Source organism: Tenrec ecaudatus, chromosome 10 (assembly GCF_050624435.1).
Source record: "Tenrec ecaudatus isolate mTenEca1 chromosome 10, mTenEca1.hap1, whole genome shotgun sequence".
In the NCBI taxonomy this organism is placed as follows: Eukaryota; Metazoa; Chordata; class Mammalia; order Afrosoricida; family Tenrecidae; genus Tenrec; species Tenrec ecaudatus.
In genome coordinates, this window is record NC_134539.1 from 73,502,316 (window position 1) to 73,524,073 (window position 21,758).

At 48.6% G+C, this 21,758-nt stretch overlaps 1 protein-coding gene across 1 annotated transcript in view; it reads right to left on the reverse strand.

Annotated features, from left to right (window-relative positions):
• ENTREP1 (endosomal transmembrane epsin interactor 1) overlaps nt 1–8,660 on the reverse strand; it is a 101,908-nt gene extending 93,248 nt beyond the window's left edge. The window contains exon 1 of the mRNA XM_075559076.1: nt 8,256–8,660. Within this exon, the coding sequence (XP_075415191.1) occupies nt 8,256–8,660 (405 nt within the window). The remainder of the gene's footprint in view (nt 1–8,255) is intronic.
• Nucleotides 8,661–21,758: the final 13,098 nt, after the last annotated feature.

Sequence of the window (21,758 nt, forward strand, 5' to 3'; positions counted from 1 at the left end):
CTGATTATAGTGATGATTGTATAACTCTTTTACTATGATTGAATTGTATGATATGTGAATTATATGGGAATAAAACTTTTTTTATTTTAAAGTAGCTCTAGTACCATAGTGAGCTACATGGTACATGTTGGTCACCGTCAGCAGTTCCAACCGAACAGCCACGCCACAAGAGGAAGGCTACATTTATGTACAGATCCTAAAACACAAAGCGGCCGTTCTACTCTGTCCTGAAGAATCTGAGTTTGCATCGGCTCCGCGGCAGTGGGTTTGGTTTTTTTTGGATGATCTATGAAGTGTGCAACAGAGCTATGAAAAATTTTGAAATATTGTGAGAATGGCCGAAATGCAACTCGGAGCCTCAAACGCATGCTGCTGGGAAAATGGTGCCGCCAGATTTGCTCAACACAGTTGGCTCAAATCCGAAAATAGTTTTTACAAATGCAATCTCTGCGAGAGAGAGCGAGCGCATATACACATATGTATCCATATATATACATTGAGAGTGAAATCTGCAGAACTTGCTAGTGCTACCTTATTTTTCTGTCCCATCCCGGGCAGGTGCAGTCTTCCCATCGTCCAGCTCTCTGTCAGCAGAAAGTATTTGAGATCTCCTTCTCTGACAGGTTTGCGCCTTACCCAGGTCGGTGGTACCTAAACCACCGATGAAGCCTCCGGTGAATCCCCTCTGACCATAGTCCGGGGGTGTGCACTGCAGAGCATCAGCAAGTCCACGGGGGCAGATGTCGGTCGGTCCCCAGGCTGAAGCGCAATGCCTTATCACTTGATCTCCCTTTGGGCCCATTTCTCAGTTTCACTCTTTAGAGCAGCGGTTCTCAACCTTCCTCAGGCCGCGACCCTCTCATGTAGGTCCTCATGTGGTGGGGACCCCACCATCGGAAATATGTGCTTTCCGATGGTCTTAGGCAGCCCCTGTGAGAAGGTCGTTCGACCCCCAAAGGGGTTGCATCCCACAGGCTGAGAACTTCTGCTTTAATGTTTTCTTTCTTTCTTTTTCATTGAGGTTTTTCTCTGTTTTGTCTAGTCTGTCATTTTCTGTGGTTATGGTTGTTGTCACTTGTTGGCTTCCTGTGTGTGATTTGTACGGTTTTCTGGATATCCAGTCCAGGACAGGTAGATCTAAAGAGGCGGTAAGTGGAAGAATAATGATCTGGAGGCCTGGGGGGGGGGGCGGGCTGGGCACTGGCAGCTCACCACAAGGAGGACGAGAAGGAAGTGTTCTGAAATGGATTGTGGCGATGATTTCACAACTCGCCTCACTACACCGAACGGTTACAGTGCACGATATGTGAGGTATATGCCAATAAAACTATTTTCTAAATAAATAATTAAAAATAAAACGGAGGCCCACAGGTCCCTGGATGGCACGCACAATTGGCACTTGCCAATCATCTAAAGAGGTGGTGGTTCGCACCTACTCAGCAGCTACGGAAGAAATGCCTGGTATTCTGCTTCCAGCACGATAAACTGAGTCGATCCTGTAGAACAGAGTAGAAGAGCCCTGTGGATTTCTGAGACGGCCCCGTCTCTCTCCCTCGGAGTGTCTCATGGTTTCTAACCCAATGCGTAACCACTATGTCACCAGAGCGCCTATAAAAATTATGGTTTAAAAAAACAACAACCGGGGGAGTGGGGAGGGAGGGGGAAAACAAGCAGCTGATATTAAGGGCTCAAATGGAAGGCAAATGTTTTGAGAATATCGATGGCAACAAATATACAGATGCTCTTGACACGATGGATGTATGGATAGTGATAAGAGTTGTATGAGCCCCCAATAAAATGATTTTTTTTAAGACAACCTATGAGCAGTTCTACCCCATTAGATATGTACTGGCCACGTGTCTGAAAAAACAGGGCATTGATGAGTTTGGTTCTGATTGACTAAAACACAGTTTCCACGGCTAATTCTGGTGACTCTGCTGTCATGGGAAGGCCCAAATAAAACCACAACATCCATCCCCAATTAAATTTACAATTCCCCTTTCCATTTGAAAGCAGCGTTTAACTGTTACCGTTCACTGTTAATTCGCTGGTCAGGACTTGTGTTTGTTTCTCCGGGACCACAAGGCCTTTTATGCTTAGCCATTGCTGTTCTTAAAACAGGTTAACCCGAAGGTCCACTAACATCTGTCTCTTTATAAAGAATTAGGATCCTGTCAAAGGACCTGTGAGCTCACGGGGAGGGGAGGGCCGTGAGTTCAGAACTCTATCTGGAAGCAGGAAAGCGTGAAGATCTATACATGCATACAAGGGCTGCCAGAGGTAGCAGCTCCCCCACCCCTGGCCTGCCATACCTCCTGGAGGCTTGTCCTCAAGGCAGGCGTTTGTGCTTGGGAGGAGGAGAGATTCACCAGTGTAGTGCTCTTCTCTTTCCTGCAGTCTAGAGCAGGGGACCCCACCCCACATCCCAATGGAGTCCCATTTACATTACTCTTTGCATCTCTAAAGCGTCAAGATGGTATAGTCTGAACATTAGCATTCAGATTCTCCCTGCCACTCACTCATCATTAAACTCCAGCCCTGGAAACCCACAGGGGCATTTTACTCCGCAATCTAGAGTCAGCCAGGGCTGGAATCAACTCAATGGTAGCCAGTTTAGAGTTTTAACCTTAGCTCATAGCGGCCACCCTATCAGTTGGAATCTACTCAATAACTGTGAGTTTGGTCTGGTTTGGGAATCTCTTAGCTTCACAACTGTAAGTCTAATAAGACCTTGCATTTCTAGCCAAGGAGAACAGGAAGCATGAAGATACGGGTGCTATGGCAAGGCGTGGCGAAGAAGCTAGATGGTGCCTGGTGATCGGAAAGAATACCATCTGGGGTCTTAGCGTTTTGTCTTCAACTATTTAAGTGATGTCTCAACCAAGCCCACACAGAAAAAGCATACCAGCCTGTGTGATCCAAGGATTGTAAATAATCAAATCCAAACCCGAAGGAGGGAATGGCATCGGAGTTTAAATTGTGAACACCTGGTTTGCCGAAGGCTATATCCATGCATTTTGGACAATGGAAGACCAAACCCATTGACGGTCCACACTTGCACCAAGCCTCAGGGTAATTCCCTCTGACGACGCACTAGGGATGTGACTAGTCTTGCGTCGTGCAGAGTGCGTGGTTCTTTTGTTTGTTTGTTTGGGGTCCCCCCACCCCCACTGCATTCTGTATATGCAATCCAGGATGGGTAGGGCTATAGAGACAGTGGCTGCACTGATGGTCTGGGGGTACGGCAGAGGATGTTGAGGGGAAGTGGGGAACTGGTAACAGTACGTACAAGAAAGAAGGAAATGTTCTAAAATGGAACATTTACTGTGATTCTATAACTCGTTTTAGTCAGCTTGCACTACAGAATTGTATGCTGTGTGAATTATATGCCACCAAAAAAAAACTGTTTAAGAAAAGTTACGGCCAGTAAGTCAATTCTGACTCACAGTGACCCTAAGAGAGCATGGTAAGCTCTCCCTGCAAGTGTGACATTAGGTAGAGCATGGGAAAAGGTCGCTTACAGAATTTGTTCATTCTTAAGGAATTGTCCCTTTGAAGGAAGTCCCAGCCTTCAGCTCAGAGGGAGAACACTTACAGGTGTAAGGAAAGGTCACCAGGAAAAGACCACGTTTAAGAACTGGTCCCTGCAAATGAGCACACAGTCGGCCCTCCATATCCCTGGGGCACTGGTCCCAAGACTCCCTTGGATACCCAAAATCTGCAAATGCTCGAGTCCCTTATAGAAAATCACATAGCATTTGCATGTATCTACTTTAAATCATCTCTCAAAAAATGAAAACATAAAGACTCACTGCCATCAAGTCGATCCTAAGAGTAGAACTGCCGCTGTAGGTTTCCGAGACGGTACATCTTTATGGGAGCAGAAAGCCTCATCTTCCGCTATCTGAGCAGCTGACCATTTCGAACTGCTAACCTTGCAGCTCGCAGCCCAACAAGCAACCCGCTGCATACACCCCAGGACTGTGGCACCTAATGCAATGGAAATGCTGCGTAAAGCACTTTGTGCCCCCTCGTTGCCTCTGACAAATGGCTTTGACCACTTGATTACTTTTTAGGACTTTGTCCCCACACAAAGGGTGCACACAGCACAAGTAGCTAAGCGAGGCGATTGATGCTCCATGGACAAGCACTGGCGAGCGTGAGAATCTGGGAAGTGACGGGAGAGGCTACATCCCCGTGCCTCAACCAGAGCACAAGGAATGAGGCAAGTTCAAGTTTCACTTTCTGGAATGTTTTTTCCAGAATATTGTTAGGCCACTGTTAGCTGAATCAAAGGATGCGAACCTTTGCCTATGGAGAGCCAAGTGTATCTAGCCCTTGAACATGTATTTTTGTGTCAAATGCACACGCAAATAAGTGTTTTACTGAAGCCGGGAGAAGGTCCTCACATGTAGCCGACACATCAGGCTCTGCTCAAGGCAGTCACTCACAGAGGGAAACAGGAGGACAGCTCTCCTGTGTGCCTATGTGGGTTGGAAGTAACCTTAGACTTCAGTTGGCACTTCCACTCAGCTACCTACTTTCATATGCCCATCAAAGTTGCAAGTGGATAAATAAAATGTGGCATCTCCAGGCAGAGGGATATTACTCAGCAATACACAGCAATGGGAAACTCTCACATGACTACAGCATACGTGAACCATGAGAATATCATGCTAAGGGAAAGAAGCCAGTCAGGAGGAACCACATATTGTATGATTCTGTGTATATGAAATAATCCAGCACAGACAAATCCCGTGGTGATGGTGACTATTCGCCTGTTAATCGCCAGGTCGTTGGTTCAAATCCACAAGCTGCTTTGAGGGAGCCTTGGAAACCCTCTATTGGATCGTTATGAGTCAGGATGGACTCAAAGACAGTGGATTTGGTGGTGGAGTTCTGTCTTGGTTTGGTTTGTTCTGCTTTGGTTTAGTTTGTTTGGTGTCTTCTGGTTTGGTTTGGCTTGGTTGGTTTACAGAGTCAGAAAGAAGATCCATCAATGGTTGCACAGAGTTGGGGAGTCGTGATTTCTCAAAGCCTTTGCATAAAAACCACCTTTGGTTGCCTATATAACCGTCCAGTTATGAGCGTGATTGGGGTGCTGGTTGCCGTTGAGCCCGTTCCGACACCTGGTGGAGAACTACTCTGTATGGCTTCTCCGAAGCAGACCACCAGATCTGTCTCCTGAGAGGCCTCTGAGTGGGCTGGAACCACCAACCTTCCAGCTAGGAGGTGAGTGACTAGCCATTGGGCTACCTGGAGACTCATGGAGGGTCATTCCAAGTGCTCCTGAATGCTTTTCAGTATAGAAACACACACCAAACTGTGCAATGAATGAAACTATAATGCCCGGGACTCGCCTTAAAATAGCCCACCGGCTGGTAAGAAGGGAAGTGGGCACAGAGTGGTGAGGTGTTGAGAACTCTGAAAACCGGGTGATAGGTAAGTGGGGGGTTATACTCTTCCTTCTCCATGTGTCAGGAGTTAAAACTGTCATACTCTATAATGTGGAAAGTTGAAGGACGGGCATTCCTGTGTGCAGTCTCTCTATGCAATTATATTTCCATTCTAAAAGGATACACCTGTTGAAGTGGTGACAGATGACATGATGCGATGTCTGAGACGTGCTTCAAAAGAATTCGAGAAATGATTAATCTGACCACTGGGCTAGTCAGCATGAAAGATCTAATTCCTAACCTGCTTGGAACACCCAAAATTCTAGAATGTACCAGAACGCTCAGCGAGGCTAGGGGTACAGGCGAACAATTGTGAAAGCTGGGGGAGGGGTGGGGAGAGGATCCGTTGTACCATTTTTGGTATAAATTAAAAGTATCCCAAATACAGTTTTATTATAAAAAATCCAACTCTCTCACATATATAAAATCAAAACATGTGCTACTGGTAAGCTATCCTCCCCATCCCACCCCCGCCCACTAAAACACCAAGACAGTCAACTTGCCTGTTGCCTCCCAGTGAAATTGATTTTAGTTGTTCTACAGATACGGTATCTATTATGTTATCAATCTGAAAATTCTTAGGTCAGCCTATCAAACAGGACACACACACAATCATTATAACAACTGTTCAATCTGTTTCTAGAAAGCCCATTCCCTCACCACAGGGTGCTCCAAAAGGTTTTCATGGCTGTGACCCTTGGAAGGGATCGCCAGGTCTTTCTTCCTAGGGGTTTCTGAGTGAGTTTGCACCACTAACCTTTCAGCTGTTTGCACCACTTTGGGACTCCAAACAGCTATTTCGGGAAAGTGGGGGAGGGTGGGGGCTGGTTTAGGGAGAACTATCTCATAGGATAGGATTGTCAGTCCCAAATCACCAGTGCTGTGGGCTCGGCTTGAGCATCACCACTAAATGGGAGATAAGGATGCAGTCTGCCAGCAGGGCCCAGGGAATGATCTTCATCTGCTGCTTTTAAAAAGTACTTTAATAAATATAACTTTGGCTGGAGTCACAGCTAAGGGATAGACTGATTTTGTGTTTTCCTTTTAGAAGGGGGAGAGATGGTTTTGAATAATCCTGAAATGGCTACCTCAGAGAAGATAATCGCTGATGTTGTGACAAAGAGCAAACACCTAAAACAGTGCGCCAGGTTCGTCCCTGGTGCCTGGTATTTGGAGAAATGAAAAGCATGATCCGTGCGGCTGGATTTAGGCTGGCAAGGGGAGCAGAAAGGATCTAATTCCCAGCCCGCCTAGAGGAGCCTGCCACCTCGAATTAACAAGGACGCGCAGAAGGAATTGGCAGAGCCTGAGAGCATGGAAGATGGGGGTGGGGTCCTGCTTACATGGGCCCCAATTGTGATCTTGGGGTGCTACCTATGAGTCAGGATAGCACAGGACAGAGGGCGGTCAGCATGGGAGCCCTTCAAAGAACAGCAGATGGACAATCATTAAAGAGAAACCGTCAGGGCGGGCTGGAAGAAGCTCATGCTCTTACTGTGCTTATTCACACAATGATTGGGGCTCAAATGAACTCTCCCAAGATTCTTAAAATTCGGTCCTGACTCTGGATCTGTGTGAAACTGCAAAAGAATATCTGTGCTGAGTTCGGAACATGTATTCAGTACAGACCCTAGTTACTAAAAAAAACAAAACAAAACCTAAGTGGACTTCACCAGCCCTCTTGATTTAGTTAGTTCGTAAAAAGGTCATTTACTTCCAATACTCATCTATCATCATCACCCTCCCAAGACCTGTTTACAACCCTAAGGGCTCTGGATGTCTTGGGAGTTGTGAAATTGTTGGGAGGTCCCAGTGAGTGGCCCCAGAAGGTGCCGGCAGGGCAGTAGCTTTGGGAAGAGCCCTCTAAGTGCATTTACTTCTGGAAGAGCTAATTAGGGTGGGGGGGAGCAGGGTTATTCTAGAAGGCCCCCTTGGGTCTCCAGAGCAGCCTTCCCAGCAGGAGGGGGAGGGCCTGTGTCCTGGGCCTGGGAGCTCTGGTCCATAATGACAGATTCGGTTCCCCAGAATTAAGCCCTGCACTGCAGCCTGCGTGGCTCCAGGAACCCCACGGGGGGGGGGGGGCAAGCACAGCCTTAATCACCAGGTACCATCGCTCGCTCACTCACCCACACCCCCTTATTACCTCCGGAACTGCGAGCTATCCTGTCTCAGACACATTTCCCATCGAAGTGCGGGACTAATTAAAAAAGAAAGGCGTCCTGATGGCACAGTGGCTAAAGCGCTCGCTGGGAAACAGCGATGGGGAGCGGGGGTCCAACTCACCAGCGCCCTCCTAGGAGAAACGGCCTGGCGATCCGCTGGTGCAAAGACTACAGTCCAGGCCACCCCCCAGGGGGCAGTTCAACTCAGGGCTGCAGGCCCTCGGAGTCAGCATCGCCCCCCACAGACACAGGACAACTAGGAAAGACACACAGGCCCCCCAACACCTGTCCACTCACCCACCGGGCTCACCCACCCCACACACCGGCCCCAGTGTGCCGGGCACTGCTGGAACCCCGGCGGACATCACGGGTGGCAGCCCCGGCCCTCCAGGCCGGGGGCGGTCAGTTCGTGAAAAGAAGTTTCCCTCTTCCCCCCCTCTTTCCTGCCGCCGCCCCACCCCCGCGTTCCCAAAGTGCTGGCGACCTGGGGTTGGCTTGCGAGGAACGACACCCCCGTCGCCCCTGAACTCGGCTGCCCGGGCCGCCTGGGTCTTTTGCCCAAACTTCGGCGGGCCCCGGGGTTTGCGCCCACGGCCCGGGCAGGGCCCTGCAGCGCGGCGCGGGGCGCGGCACTCACCGAGGAGCCGGCCCAGAACGGGCAGGAGTTCTTCACCTGCGGGGAGCTGCTCAGCGACAGCGCCCCGAAGCTCAGCGCCACCATGCAGCAGCCCAGGATCAGCTGCAGCAGCCCGAGCGACAGCAGCGGGCGCGCGGGCAGCAGCGCCGAGCCCGGGGCGGCGGCGGCGGCGGCGGCGGCCCGGCGGGAGGTCAGCGCGGGCGGCGCGGGCAGCACCCCGGCGGCCGCCGCGCAGCGAGGCCGCGCCGGGGGCGGCAGCGAGGCCCGGGGCCAGCGCGGCCGCAGCGGGGGCAGCGGCGGGTCCTGGGCGGCGGCGGCCGCGGTGCCAGGGCCCCCGGCCTGCGGTCCGCCGGAAAGCCCGGCCACGGGGCAGCAGGAGCCCGGGAGCACCACGGGCAGGGACATGGACGGGCGGGCGCGGCCCGCGGCCGCGGCGGGGAGGGGAGGGACGCGGAGCGGAGCCGAGGCGCGGGCGCCGCGCACTGGGCGCCGCGGGCGGGCGGGCGCGCGGCGAGGCCGAGGGCCGGGAAGGAAATGCGCACAGCCCAGGACTCGCCGCCGCCGCCCGGGCTCCCGCGGCCGCACCCACCTGCCGCCCTGCGGGTCCGCCTCCGGCCGGCCCCCGGCCGCACCCTCCTCGCACCCGCACCCGCGCGCGCGCCGCCGCCTTCGAGCCGCCGCCGCCGCCGCGCCCACGGCCGGCGCCCGGGGCCCAGGAGGGGTGCCCGGCGCCGGGGTTTCCACGAGCACCCTCGGACTGAAAGAGACCCACCGCGCGTCCGGGCGCGGCTGACAGCCTGAGAACCTGGCCTGGGGCGCGGAGTTGGGGCTGGAGAGGAACGCGCGCAGGGCCAGCGCCGTGGCCCCTCGCCTGGCCTCCCGTCCAGCCCCGAGAGCAGCCCCCTAGCCCGGGGCGCAAGAGGAGCCCGACTTTAAAGCCTCCCCGCCACCCCCACCGCCCCGGGAGAGAGGAGGGCTAAGACTCAGGGCTTCCAGGGGGAGGAGGCTGCCAGCCGGGCACGCGGGACCTTCCGGGACAGCATTTTCGCGGTGCGTCCCTGCGCTGACATGGGCCTCCTGGAAATGAGGTGGGAGGAGGGAGACTGGGGGCTTCCCGTTACCAGGAGAGGGGCAAGTGTGAGAAGACGAGGTCACCCCTGGAAGTATACAGTATCCCAGAAGGAAAGGGGTTCCCCCCACCCCCGGGGGAGCTAGAAGCTGTGCACCTGGGCATGGGCATCACTGGTAGAACGCAAAACCCCGAGCTTCCAAAGAAATTGTCCCATAGCATACCAGTCAGCATCCTTGACTGTCGGGTTAATGTATGAGACGTTTTAGGACAAGAAGAAGAACGGGGTGGGGCGGGGCGGGGGAGCGGTTAGTTGAGGAGAAGTAGGACTTCTAAGGAGATTGGGTTTTGCAAAATGGCTCCTCTGATGTCTATCTTTCGTCTGGGAAGAACTTGAATCCGTTGAAAGTGTTCCTATGCACAAAAAATGATTAGAATTGATTTTTTTTCTGAATAAGAACCAGAGCAGAGGTGCTCTGCAGTAAGTCAGCCGCACGGAGAGGCAGTTTCTCTTACCAGCTTGGTGGGTGTGCGGGGTGACGGCTCAGACTAACTGCAAGGTCAGCAGTTTGAAACCACCTGTTGATCTGTGAGAGAAAGACAGGGCTTTCTACGCCGGTAAAGAGGGACCGTCTCAGAAACACACGCAGCATCAACTTGAGGACAGTGTTTGTTTTTGCCTAATTCACCACGGTGGTGTGGTGGGCTACACTTTAGGCAGTTAACTGCTAGGTCCGAAGTTCAAACACATCTGGGGCTTCAAGGGAGAAATCTTCCTGCTTCTCTCAGGAACGCACAGGGGCAGATCCACGATAAGGGTCGCTATGAGCTGGGATCAAACCCAGGGCAGTGAGCGTGCGGAAATAACCGAGGGCAATCTGCATCTGGTTTCTGTGCTCTGCTTACAGAAGCCGGATTTACTGCCTTCCTTACTCAACACTCTGTGATGTATATGTGTGTGTGCTTCCATGTGCATTGCTGGAATTATTAAAGTACTTAGTATTATTTATTCCCCAAGGGTTCTTTCACAGACTGTGCTCAGAAATAAACTTCATATCCTGCAGGGGGCGAAAAGGGGCTTCTCTTTTAAAATAAACACACACATGCGCACACACACGCAAGTATTCTTTAGTGCATTTTAAAAGAAATGTCTTACAGTATGTGTTCTTAAATTGCAAGGGATATTAAACCTTTTTCTGCTGGGATTATACCCTTTGTTTTATACACTAGCTTGTTGATGTTGCTGTGAGTCCACCCCCTATGGTTCCTTTCACCCATATGTACAATGAACCAAAGGTTTCCCAGCCCTGGGCCCAATCCTCTTGATCATTCACAGGCTGAGACGGCTGTTAAGTGCCTTCCAACCTGGGCGCTCATATTCTTCCTACCCCACGCTGCTGAACAGAGGGTGATCCATCCAGAGGGTTCTCCCCGGGCTAATTTTCAGAATTAGACCACCAGGCCATTTTTCCCACTCTGATTTAATCTGGGAAGTCTGGTGAAACCTGCCCAATCCAGTGACTGGTGGTATTGGAAATGCCACTGCCGTGACCTCCAGCATCGTAGCAACGCAGAAGCCACTGCCATCCCGTAAACTGACAGCTGGGTGGTGGGTACATGAAAGGCAAACTTTTAAAATTCTATTAGTCCATGCAATTTAAGAAGTCAGATTGAATCTTGGGAAATTCCCTCAAATGAACAAATCTATTCTTGTCCTAAGGAGGCCTAGTGGCATCATGGGTTATGCACTGGGCTGCCAACCACAAAATCAGCAGCTCGAAATCACCAGCCACTCCACTGGAGAAAGATGAGACTCTCTGGTGAGGAGTTTCCGTTAGGAAACACACAGGGGCAGTTGAGCCCCGTCCTAGAGGGTCGCTATAATGTTGTTTGTTGGCATTAAGGTTTTATTTTTTGGTGTTGTTTTGTTTTATTGGGTGTCAGGGTATACCAGCCCCTAACATATCATCACGGGTCCGGTAGGTGCAATTGTACAGCGATAATAAGGAAAGACTATAGTAAAGTCATAAAGAGCATGAGAGATAGATGAGAGATTGAAATAATGGAGTCAGACACATTTCATAGTAGCATGCTCACCTCAGCCCCGCTTGGTGGTCCACGCGGAGAGAGATTTATTGCTAACCAAGGCTTTTATATATTCTCTGGGGTCAGGCAAGCCCCTTAATTACAGGTGAAGACATACAGTCACAGGAAAGGGTTGTGCTATAGGTAATGATGCAGTAATGGGAGGAGGGTGATCTAGGGGTAGCCACATAATAGGAAGGGGAGGTAATGGGGGTACACATGTGACAAGATGGGCGGATCCTAGATTCAGGATGGCAGCCTAACTTTGGATGTCACTGAGCAGGTTTGACCGGCCCTCTGGCTTGCTATAGAAACCCTTATCAGCAGGGTGTAAACCCACCCTGCTGGGACCAAACCATTGACTGCAAGCCTTTAGGAAGAAGTAGCCCATTGTCCTTAACAGCAGGGAGCGGTGCCTACCTGTGGTGGGACCAGACCATAGTCTGGCAACTGAATGCCTTCAGGGAGGTAAATTGACAACCATTTACCATTAGCTGCAAGCAGTGTCCTAAGTCTAACATATATTTGGGGAACACGAATTGGGAGAAATCTTTGTTTCCCACAGTTGGGCAGGGTGTGTGTGTGTGTGTGTGTGTGTGTGTGTGTGTGTGTGTGTGTGTGTAATTCTAGTCCCTGTCACCTGAACCCAAAACCAAACCTACCACACTGCCATTGAGTCCACTCTGACTCATAGTGACCCTATAGGACAGAGTAGAACTGCTTCATGAGTTTTCTAAGGTTGTCCAGTCTTTACAGAAACAGCGTGTTGTTCTGTGGTTCACAGAGTCAGAACCAACTCGATGGCGCCTAACAACAACAACACACACAGAGCAAAGTTCATCGTGCGTGTGCGTGTGTGTGTGTGTGTGTGAAAACTTAACACATCAGACCTTCCCACAGTTTGAATCAAAGCCGTAATTCACCTTTGAGTAGAGACTGCTTCTTTGTTCTAGGGGGAAAGAAACCTCCTGGAGTGACCTTTCATCATGAAAATGTAAAGCGCAGACCCTTCTAAACAAATATGTTTTAAAGATAAGTGGCTGCAGGAAACTCTATGGCAACAAGAGGGCCTGTCTTGTGTGGTGGAAGCAGTGTGGCAGCTACATAAGCTCCTGTCAACTTGAGCAAAGGGGTGGACTCTAACCTGTCAATCAGGTCATAGCCAATAAGGCCTTTGGGTGGGCAGGGCCTCCTTCTGAGGATTCTGGGAACTCCTGTCTTCTTCCCTGTGGGTGGGACTCACACTCTCTCTGCTTTGTCTTCCTGCTGACAAGCTGCATGGAGCTATGCTGATAGAGCCAGAGCCCTGGAGCTGGAGGAGCCACGCGGGGACCCACGCCAGTGCTGAGATGCTTCCACCACCACTGGATCCACAAGACTTTCCACCCACTGGCCTGTGATCTTCCTGCATTCGGCATCATTGCGTGTGTTGTGTGAGTCTGAAGAGGAATTTGTACACTGGTATCAGATATATGGACTAGATCTGGACTGGGCTGGGATGTTTTCTTAATAAACAATGACTCTTGGATATAAAACTCTCTCTTACACTTTGTCTTCTTGGATTTGTTTCTCTAGTCTACCCTAACTAACCCAAGCAGATTTGCTTATTTACTGACTAAGGGGCTTGTATCAAACTCACAATTGGGAGCTTTAAAAACAACAAAGCACAACAAAAAGCCCTAAGCTCACACTTCCAAAGACAGTAATTTCTAGTAGATCAGGTGAGATGAAGGCATTCAAGTGGTACTAAAAAAATACCTGCTAACTAAAAAGATGATTTTTCCAACTCACCCAGCAGCTTCCTGAAAGGGCCTGGCAATTTGCTTCTGTAAAGATGACAGCCAAGAAAGCCCCAGGGGCGGCAGAACTGCTTGCTCGGGCCCTGCAGACAGGGTTGGGTTTTCCAAAACTAACAAACTCAACCTATGGGCCATATCCAAATTCACAGAATTTTAAAATGTCCTAGCCCTTGGCCTCCAGAAGAGCAAAAGGTCACCCAAGGAGAAAGAGGTAAGACCGTCCACAGGCTGTTCCTAATAGCCACAGCATCCCTTTTAGGTAGGTTCTTGGTTTAGTTGGGCCAGAAAGAAAGACAGGGAAACAGAAGGAACTGAATTAATTGTTGTGTCTCTTGTGCCCATCGTTCCTGTTTGCTTTTCAACCGACTGTGAGACGGGGTAAAGCGTGACTGCACACAAGTCTGAAACGGAATCAGCGTCCCTGCTACTCGGATCCGAGGCCTGAACCGCCTTAGGTCGCACATGAAGGTTCTGTGATCTGAAAGCCTTGTTCCCACTCTCCCAACCCCTCCTTGATCCTGACATCAGTGTTTGTGGCATGCTCACTCTTAAAAAAAAACATTTTATTGACGAATAATTCATGTAACATAAAAATCCAATGGTTTAAATAGAGTTGTGTTATCACAACTATCAATTTTAGAACATTTTCTTCATTCTTGTACATGTTATTATTAGCTCTCCCTTACCCTCCAACCTCCCCTGCCATAGCCCTAAGGAACTATTAATCTGGCTATTGTATCTATAGATTTATATCCTGGAATTCATATAAAGAAAACCAAACAAAAATCCCCAAGAATGACACCAAAATAAAACAGAAAAACATCAATCCAGGAAAAAAACACAGAAGAGAATAGAAATCCAAACAGATTAAAAATGGATCAAAGGGAAAACAAATGATATTTTAATTCTAATCTAATCACATTTGCAGTAATCCATTTTCCAATGCACTTTGCCTGTGGGCAAGACTGTCCACAACCCTGACCATGGTCTGAGGGAATTCAATGGAGGCTTAATCTGAGTGGGGACCCCACACCTGTATTCACAGCTTTCACGGTCATCCATCGATTTCGGCAATCTGGATGCTCAGAATTTAAGGTCTGGTCCAACTCCCTCCTCTGATCTTGGATTTTATTACTTACCATCCTTGAATCACATAGGTTGGTGTGCTCCTTCCATGTGGACTTAGGTCATGCCTTACAGATGACTGCTGGTTTTAAGACAAGCCTATAAGACCCCAGGCTCTGTTCTTTCTGATAGCTGAGCATCATCTGATTGCTTCACTACATTTTGCAATAGCACCCATATCTTCAGTGGTCGCTTCATGATGGAAACTATTAATCAGGGTCACAATCGTAAGAATTAATTGTGCACGTATGGCTACATAAGATAGGTGGGATAACTAATCTGGAGCAGAAAACAATGGGACCAATGGTTCCAGAGAAACAGAAAGATTTCTCCCAACTGTCTGGTCCCACCACAGGTAGGGCCCACTCCCTGCTGCTAAGGACAATGGGCTACTTCTCCCTAAAGGCTTGTGACCATTAGTCTGGTCCCTGAAGGTGGGGTTTACACCCTACTGATAATGGTTTCTGTGGAGATCCAGGGAACAGGTCAAACCTGCTCAGTGGCATCCAAAGTTAGGCTGCCATCCTGAATCTAGGATCCGCCCATCTTGTCACATGTGTACCCCCAATCCCTCCTCTTCTTATTGCGTGCATATCCCTAGATTGTCCCCCTCTCATTGCTGTATATCCTATACTGCAACCCCTTCCTGTGACGTTTGTCTTTACCTGTAATTAGGAGTTTTGCATGTCCCCCACCCAAAGGTATATAAACCTGGGTTAGCAACCTTGGCCTCTCATTGGCTCCCTCTCCTCTCCAGTCCTCTCTCCCCTGTTCCCTTTCCCCTTGTCCTCCTTCTCCTGCCATCCAGGTCTCCCATCTGCATGTGGATCATCAAGCGGGGCTGAGGTGAGCATGCTACCATGAAATGTGTCTGACTCCATTATTTCAATCTCTTCTCTATCTCTCATGCTCTCTATGACTATGTTATAATATTTATATATCTCAACTGTACAATTGAGCCTATCGAACCTACGCTGAGTTGTGGAGGGCTGGCATTTCTCCACACACAGGGGGACATGGGAGGCGGGGGAGGAAGTGGATATTAACAAACTCGGGGACAAGGGAACAAGTGATCAAAATCGATGGCAAGGAGGGTGTAGGAGTCCTGCTAGGGCTTGATCAAGGGCAATGTAACCAAGAGAAATTACGGAAACCCAAATGAAGGCCGAACATGATAGTGGGACATGAGGAAAGTAAAAGGAAATAGAGGAAAGAACTAGGGGGCAAAGGAAATTTATAGCGGTATAAAAACAGGTATGTGCATATGTAAATATATTTATAGATGACAATGGGGAGGTCTATGGGCATATATTTATAGGTTAGTACTATGGTAGCAGATGGACATTGGGCTTCTACTCAAGTGCTCCCTTAATGCCTCCTGACTGCACCAGGGCCTTTGGACTTGCCTTGCCCTGTGCCAGGACTTCTCTGGTCTCCTTCATTTCCGCCTTAGAGACTCCCCCTCCCCGTCTTCTCTAAGGCCACACTTCCCCTCTCCCTCCCTCTCCTCCTCACCCCAGCCCCTGACTCTGGCCTGCTCCCTGGTGCAGGGATACCTCGCTTTTCAAAAGTGCCCTTTACACCACGTCATTGTATAAAAGACCCATGTTAGTGACTATTTTCGCTAACTGAAAAATATCAAAAGAGGGTTTACACTTTTACCAAAAATAAATCAATAGAATCAATCCACCAAGCATTCCACAGGAGAAAGAGGTGCCTCAAAAACTCTATAGTCGCTGCCTTTCAGCTCTGATTATACCGGAGCAGGTGCACTGGTGTAGAAACACAGAACACACAGGATCCAGGACAGATAAGCCCCTCAGGAACAGAAATGGTGGTAGCAGCACCCGGAGGGGAAGGGGAAGGTGGGCAGAGGAGGGGAGGAAGGGAGAGCCAATCAAATGATGGACGCATACTCCCCCACCCCAGGGGGATGAACATCAGAAACTTTGTTGAAGGGAGACAGAAGTTGGTGTAAGATATGAAAGCAATAATAATTTATAATTTATCAAGGGGTCATGAGGTTTGGGGAGGGAGAGAGAAAAAAAAGAGGAGCTGATACCAAGGGCTCAACTAGAAAGTAAATGTTTAGAAAATGATGATGGTAAATATGCTTGCTGTATAGAATGACATGATGTATATGTGACGAATGATGTATGGAATGTTATAAGAACTGTAGGAGTCCCCAATAAAATGATTTTTTTAAACCCTATAGCATAGGTTCCTAAATGTATTTGGTCTATCATCCCCTTTTCAGAAAAAAAAATTACTCAGTGCCCTCTTGGAAATTAAAAACATTTGAGCTATAGCCCATAATCCAGGATAAGGAACAGGCATCTGCTTTTTCAGCCCACCTGGATTGTTCCAGTGCCTGCCCCCCTCCGGGGGGTTGTTAGCACTCACTTTGAGAAACACTACTCTATAGGGTGTCCAGGGGCCCTAGTGGCATAGTGGTTATAAGTTCGCTTGTGATCCCTAAGGCTGGCAGTTCAAAACCACCAGCCGCTCCATGGGAGAAAGACCCACTGCTCCCATAGCAGTGACCGTCTCGGAAACTCAGAAGAGAGAGTTCTACTGTCCTGTAGGGTTGCTACAAGTCTGCTATGACTCGGTGGGAGTGAGTGAGAACAGACCCCACTGCAGTGGGTTCAGCTTTGCTATTATGTGGTACAATTTAGTAGGTTATTTTGAGACCTGGCTTAGAAGACTCAAAAACGTTTCCCCACAGAACAGATTCCAAAGATCTACATATAACCTCCTCCCTGGGGCACGGACAGTGGAGAAGTGGGTAAAGGGAGACATGGGACAGTGTAAGACATGACAAAATAATAATAATTTATAAATTCTCAAGGGTTCATGGGGGAGGCAGCAGGGAGGGAGGGGAAAAATGAGAAGCTGAGGGCAGGGGTCTATGTAAAACAATCCTTTATTCTCATCATCTAGAACCAAAATAAATGCCATTGATTATAGTCTTCATGTAATACAACCATCACTGATACCTTTTCCCAAATTATTCCACCAACCCTAACATAATCTCTTTGCCCCCTAAGCAAAAACTCGGCCTCCTTCACCCATGGTAACCAGGAGTCAAGTTCGGCTTCTTCTTTTTCTCCTTCTCCTTCTTCTTCTAAGTAGTTTTCTATTATTATTCTATTGTGCAAAATTATTTCTAGTTGTAACATATAATTCTAAATGCTGGCAGTATGCCCTTTGCTCTCTTGCTGAGGCCCTCACACAAGTATTGGTCTTTGAACAGGAAAACCTGATTATGAATCACTCCAATGGAAATGTACAAAGAAATGTACGTGTGTGCGTGTAAGTGAAACTGAAAGAGAACCCAGGCCCCAGCCTTGGTGTCAGACTACCTGTCACCCAGCTATCAGGTAGCCCGCTCGCTGGCAGCAGCTATCTTATCTGTCAGCCTCAGAACTCCAGCCCTGAGGATGGGAAACTCAGCCCCGAAGCTCCGAAGCTCTGCAGCTCAGAGTGTGACTACGGATTGGCAGGGCTCCGGCAGATCTCGGAGGAGGGTGTTGTAACTCGGGTCAGGAGACCTCTGATGGGTAGAGGACAGTGGTGGGCAGTGGTGAGTGCTCTTGGCAGTGATAGTGGGTGGCTGCAGTCTGAGAAGAGCCTCGGAGGACCCTGGGGGACAAGACTGTAAAAGAAAGCCCCCAGCCACGGACCTCATAAAGAGAACCCATGGCCGCATGAAGTAAGCGGTTCTCCAAGGGTTAAATAGGAAATAGGTCGGCATGTGATGGGTTAACGAGCAGCTCTGCAGGACCATAAGAATCAGAGAACAAGTGGACACAGACACCTGGCCAACGGGTTTTCCTGCGTGTCCACCAAGCTGTTTTCAATCGCCTCTTGTGTGTATGAAAGCTAGACAACGAATAAGGACGACCGAGCACGCGATGCACTTGACTTATGGTGTTGGCAAAGAATGTTGACTATACTGTGGGCTGCCGGGAAAAGGAGCACATCTATCTTAAAGACGCGTCTCCAGAAGGCCCCTTACAAGTGAAGATAGTAAGGCTTTGTCTCGTGTGCTTTAGGCAGGAGGAAAAGTCCCTGAGTAAAGGATGCCATGCTTGGTAAAGTGGGTCGGGAGAAAGGAGACAAGCTTCCATAGACGGACTGACACAATGGCTTCAGCAATGGGCTGAAACACAGGAAACGGTGGGAGGGGGACCCAGGACCAGGCCGCATGTGTCCTGTTGTACGTTGGGCTGTTCTGAGTCAGGACTGACTCACCTGCTTCTAACAACAAAAATGGAGATGGGAGGGGGGGGGATTTAACAACCGTGGATAAAGCAACAAGAGAAAGAAATAGAAATGTGAAAAACTGTGTGTTTCAAAGGACATTATCACAAAAGAGAAAGCTACACACTGAATGGGAGAAAATATTTTAAAAGCACATATCTGACGAGGGACTTATGTCCAGGATTTATAAAAGCTCAACTCAAAAAAAAATTCAAAAAACCCTCATCTCATTAATAAAAGCCAAACTAAGAGCCATTTCACTGTCAGCTAGTGGCTTCTGACTCATAGCAACCCTATAGGACAGAGTTCAGATGTCCCTAGGGATTTCGGAAACTGTAAATCTTTACGGGAGTGGAAAGCCTCATCTTTGTCCTGAGAAGTGGCTGGTGGTCTTGAATTGCTGACCTTGAGGTTAGCAGTCCAACTTGTAACTCGCTACAACACCAGGGATCTTTCCATCATAACAAGACCATCAAATTGAAAATGGAAAAAGAATTTGAATAGACATGTATTCTAAGAAGTTATACAGATGGCCAATAAGCACATAAAAAGATGCTCTCAGCACCATTAAAAACATACAAATCAAAACCACAGTGAGATAGCACTTAACACCCACTAAAATGACTCTGAAGAAAACAACAACAAAAAAGACCAAAAGACGTTAGCAAAGGGGAAGGATGGGAGGAAGAACCACCTACGGGGGATACTATTGTTGATTTGATTTAATGAGCTGAGCAATGACATAGAATTCCAGGGGTAACTATTATATTCCACAAACAAAAAATATAGATACATATATAGATATGTATATATCTATATGTATATGTATATATGTATATATCTATATGTATATATCTATACATATATAGATATGTCATTAAGATTAAAAAGAAAGAAGTCTCACAGCCCTAAAACCCAGCTCCCCCACCTCTCCCTTCCCCCTCAGCTCCAAACAGTGCTCTCAGGGGCTATACAAGAAGAAAATCAAAACTGAAGCAGGTTTGGATTCTTTAGGGACAAATTCATTTCAAACAAATAAACAAAACAAAAGGTTGGCAAAGAAGTGAAGAAACTGGGACTTGAATGCAAAAGGGGACAGCTTCTCTGGGCAACAGTCTGACAGTTCTTCACAATGTGAAGCATGGAGTTGCTCTGTGACCCACCAGTTCCACTGCCGATACACGCAAGCAAACCGAGAACACGCCACAGGTGAAATGAAAACATGACCCAAACACAGGTGAAATGAAAAAATTGACCCAAACACCATGAATGGAGTCTTCACGGGAGCGTTATTCACAAGAGCCTTGAAGTGGAAACAGCCGAAACACCCATCAACTCATGCCATGGTAAACAAAACATGGTCTGTTCATCTCGTGGGATATTATCGACAACAAAAAGAATGGGGGACTGCCGCCTCTGCAGCACGAACCTTGAAAACACGATGCCATGTGAAGGGAGGCAGTCGCTTTTAAAAAGGACCTATTTAATGCTTCCAATTGACATGAAGCATTTCAACTAGACAAATAGAGGCAGAAAGTAGATTGATGGGCACCTGGGCCTGGGGGGGGGGGGCGGGTGATTGGTACCAGGTGGGGTTGGAATGGAGGAATGCCTGTTGATTGACACAAGCTTTCTTTTCAGGGTGCTGAAATTTTCTGTATTTAGATGGTGATGTAAATATACCAAAAAAAAAAAACCCTCATTGAATTATACAATTAAAATTGGTGGAGTATTTGGTAGGTGGGGTCACAATAAGTCAGCATCAAGTAGATGGCAGTGGTAAAATTACATATATTTTACTCATTTATGTACATCTCACCCTGATAAAGCAGCGCTTTTTTAAAAGCAAGGAAGAACGCAATCATTCTCTTAGGGTTTTATGTTGAACAGCCTGGAGGGAGCATTACATATTCGAAAGTAAATGAGATAATTTATTGTGCCTACCTGGCCGATAAACACACGCGGGGTTAATTGAAGGGCGGAGGAATAAATGGCTCAGTGAGCCACACCTTTCTAGTTCTCGGGTCTCTTGCTTTGTGATGGTCGTACCAAGGTGCAGCTGCCTTAGCCAGTTCCCTGCTTCCGCTGGCAAGGCTCACTTCCTGCAAGACATCCCAGAGGAGAAGCCACATGGACCTACCCCGATGCAGCCCTGGGTGCTGGAGCAGCCGTGTGGAGACCCCTGCCAGCGCTGAGATGCTTACACACTCATTGACTCGGCTTTCCTCCTGCAGTCGGCATCACAGTGTGTGTTTTGTGAGATGGAGGAGGACTTTGTGGATTGGTGTCGCACATATGGGTTAATGTTGGACTTGTGAGCTTGGACAGCACTGGGTTGGGATGTTTTCTTGGTGTGCACTTACCCTTTATATAAAACTCTCTATTATACATGATTTTCTGTGGATTTGTTTCTCTAAAGGATCCAGACTAAATTCTCTTGATGTTTCTGGGAAGTTTCCACTCTCCCTGCTGCTGTCGCTGGGTGCTAACACACCGGTCCCGACTCACAGCGACGCTGCAGATGGCAGAACAAGACACCGGCCGGTCCTGTGCCACGCCCACAGCCATCGCCTGTTGGAGTCACCGGTGCAGTCCGTGTCACTCCCTGTCACAGAGCCATCCTCTTCCCAGGTGACCCTCTTCTTTACCGAGCACCCTCTCCTTCTCCAGGAACCGGTCCCTTGTGACAAAGTGTCCAGAGGAAATGGGACGAAGTCTCACCGTCTTCACTTCTAAAGAATATCCTGGCTGTACTTCTTCCAAGACAGATGTGTTTGTTCCAAAAAATAACCCCTAACTCACTGCCACCGAGTCGATGCCGACTCATAGTGACCTCATATGGCAGGGTAGAACCGTCCCTGTGCATTTCTGAGCTTAGCTCTTTAAAGGAGTAGCAAGCCCCCATCTTTCTCTTGTGGAGTGGCTGGTAGTTTTGAACTGTGGACCTTGCCATTAGCAACCCAAATAGTAACCACTACGCCCGCAGTTCATGGTTTATTCAAGCTTCGTTGCCAACGATGTCGTTCTAATCCATCAATTCTCTTTGGTCTTCCTTAGTCATTGTCTGGATTTCCTATGCCTTGGAGGCAACTGAAAAGGCCATGAACTGAGTCAGGTGCACCTGAGTCCTCACAGTGGAACCCGTACTTTCAAACATTC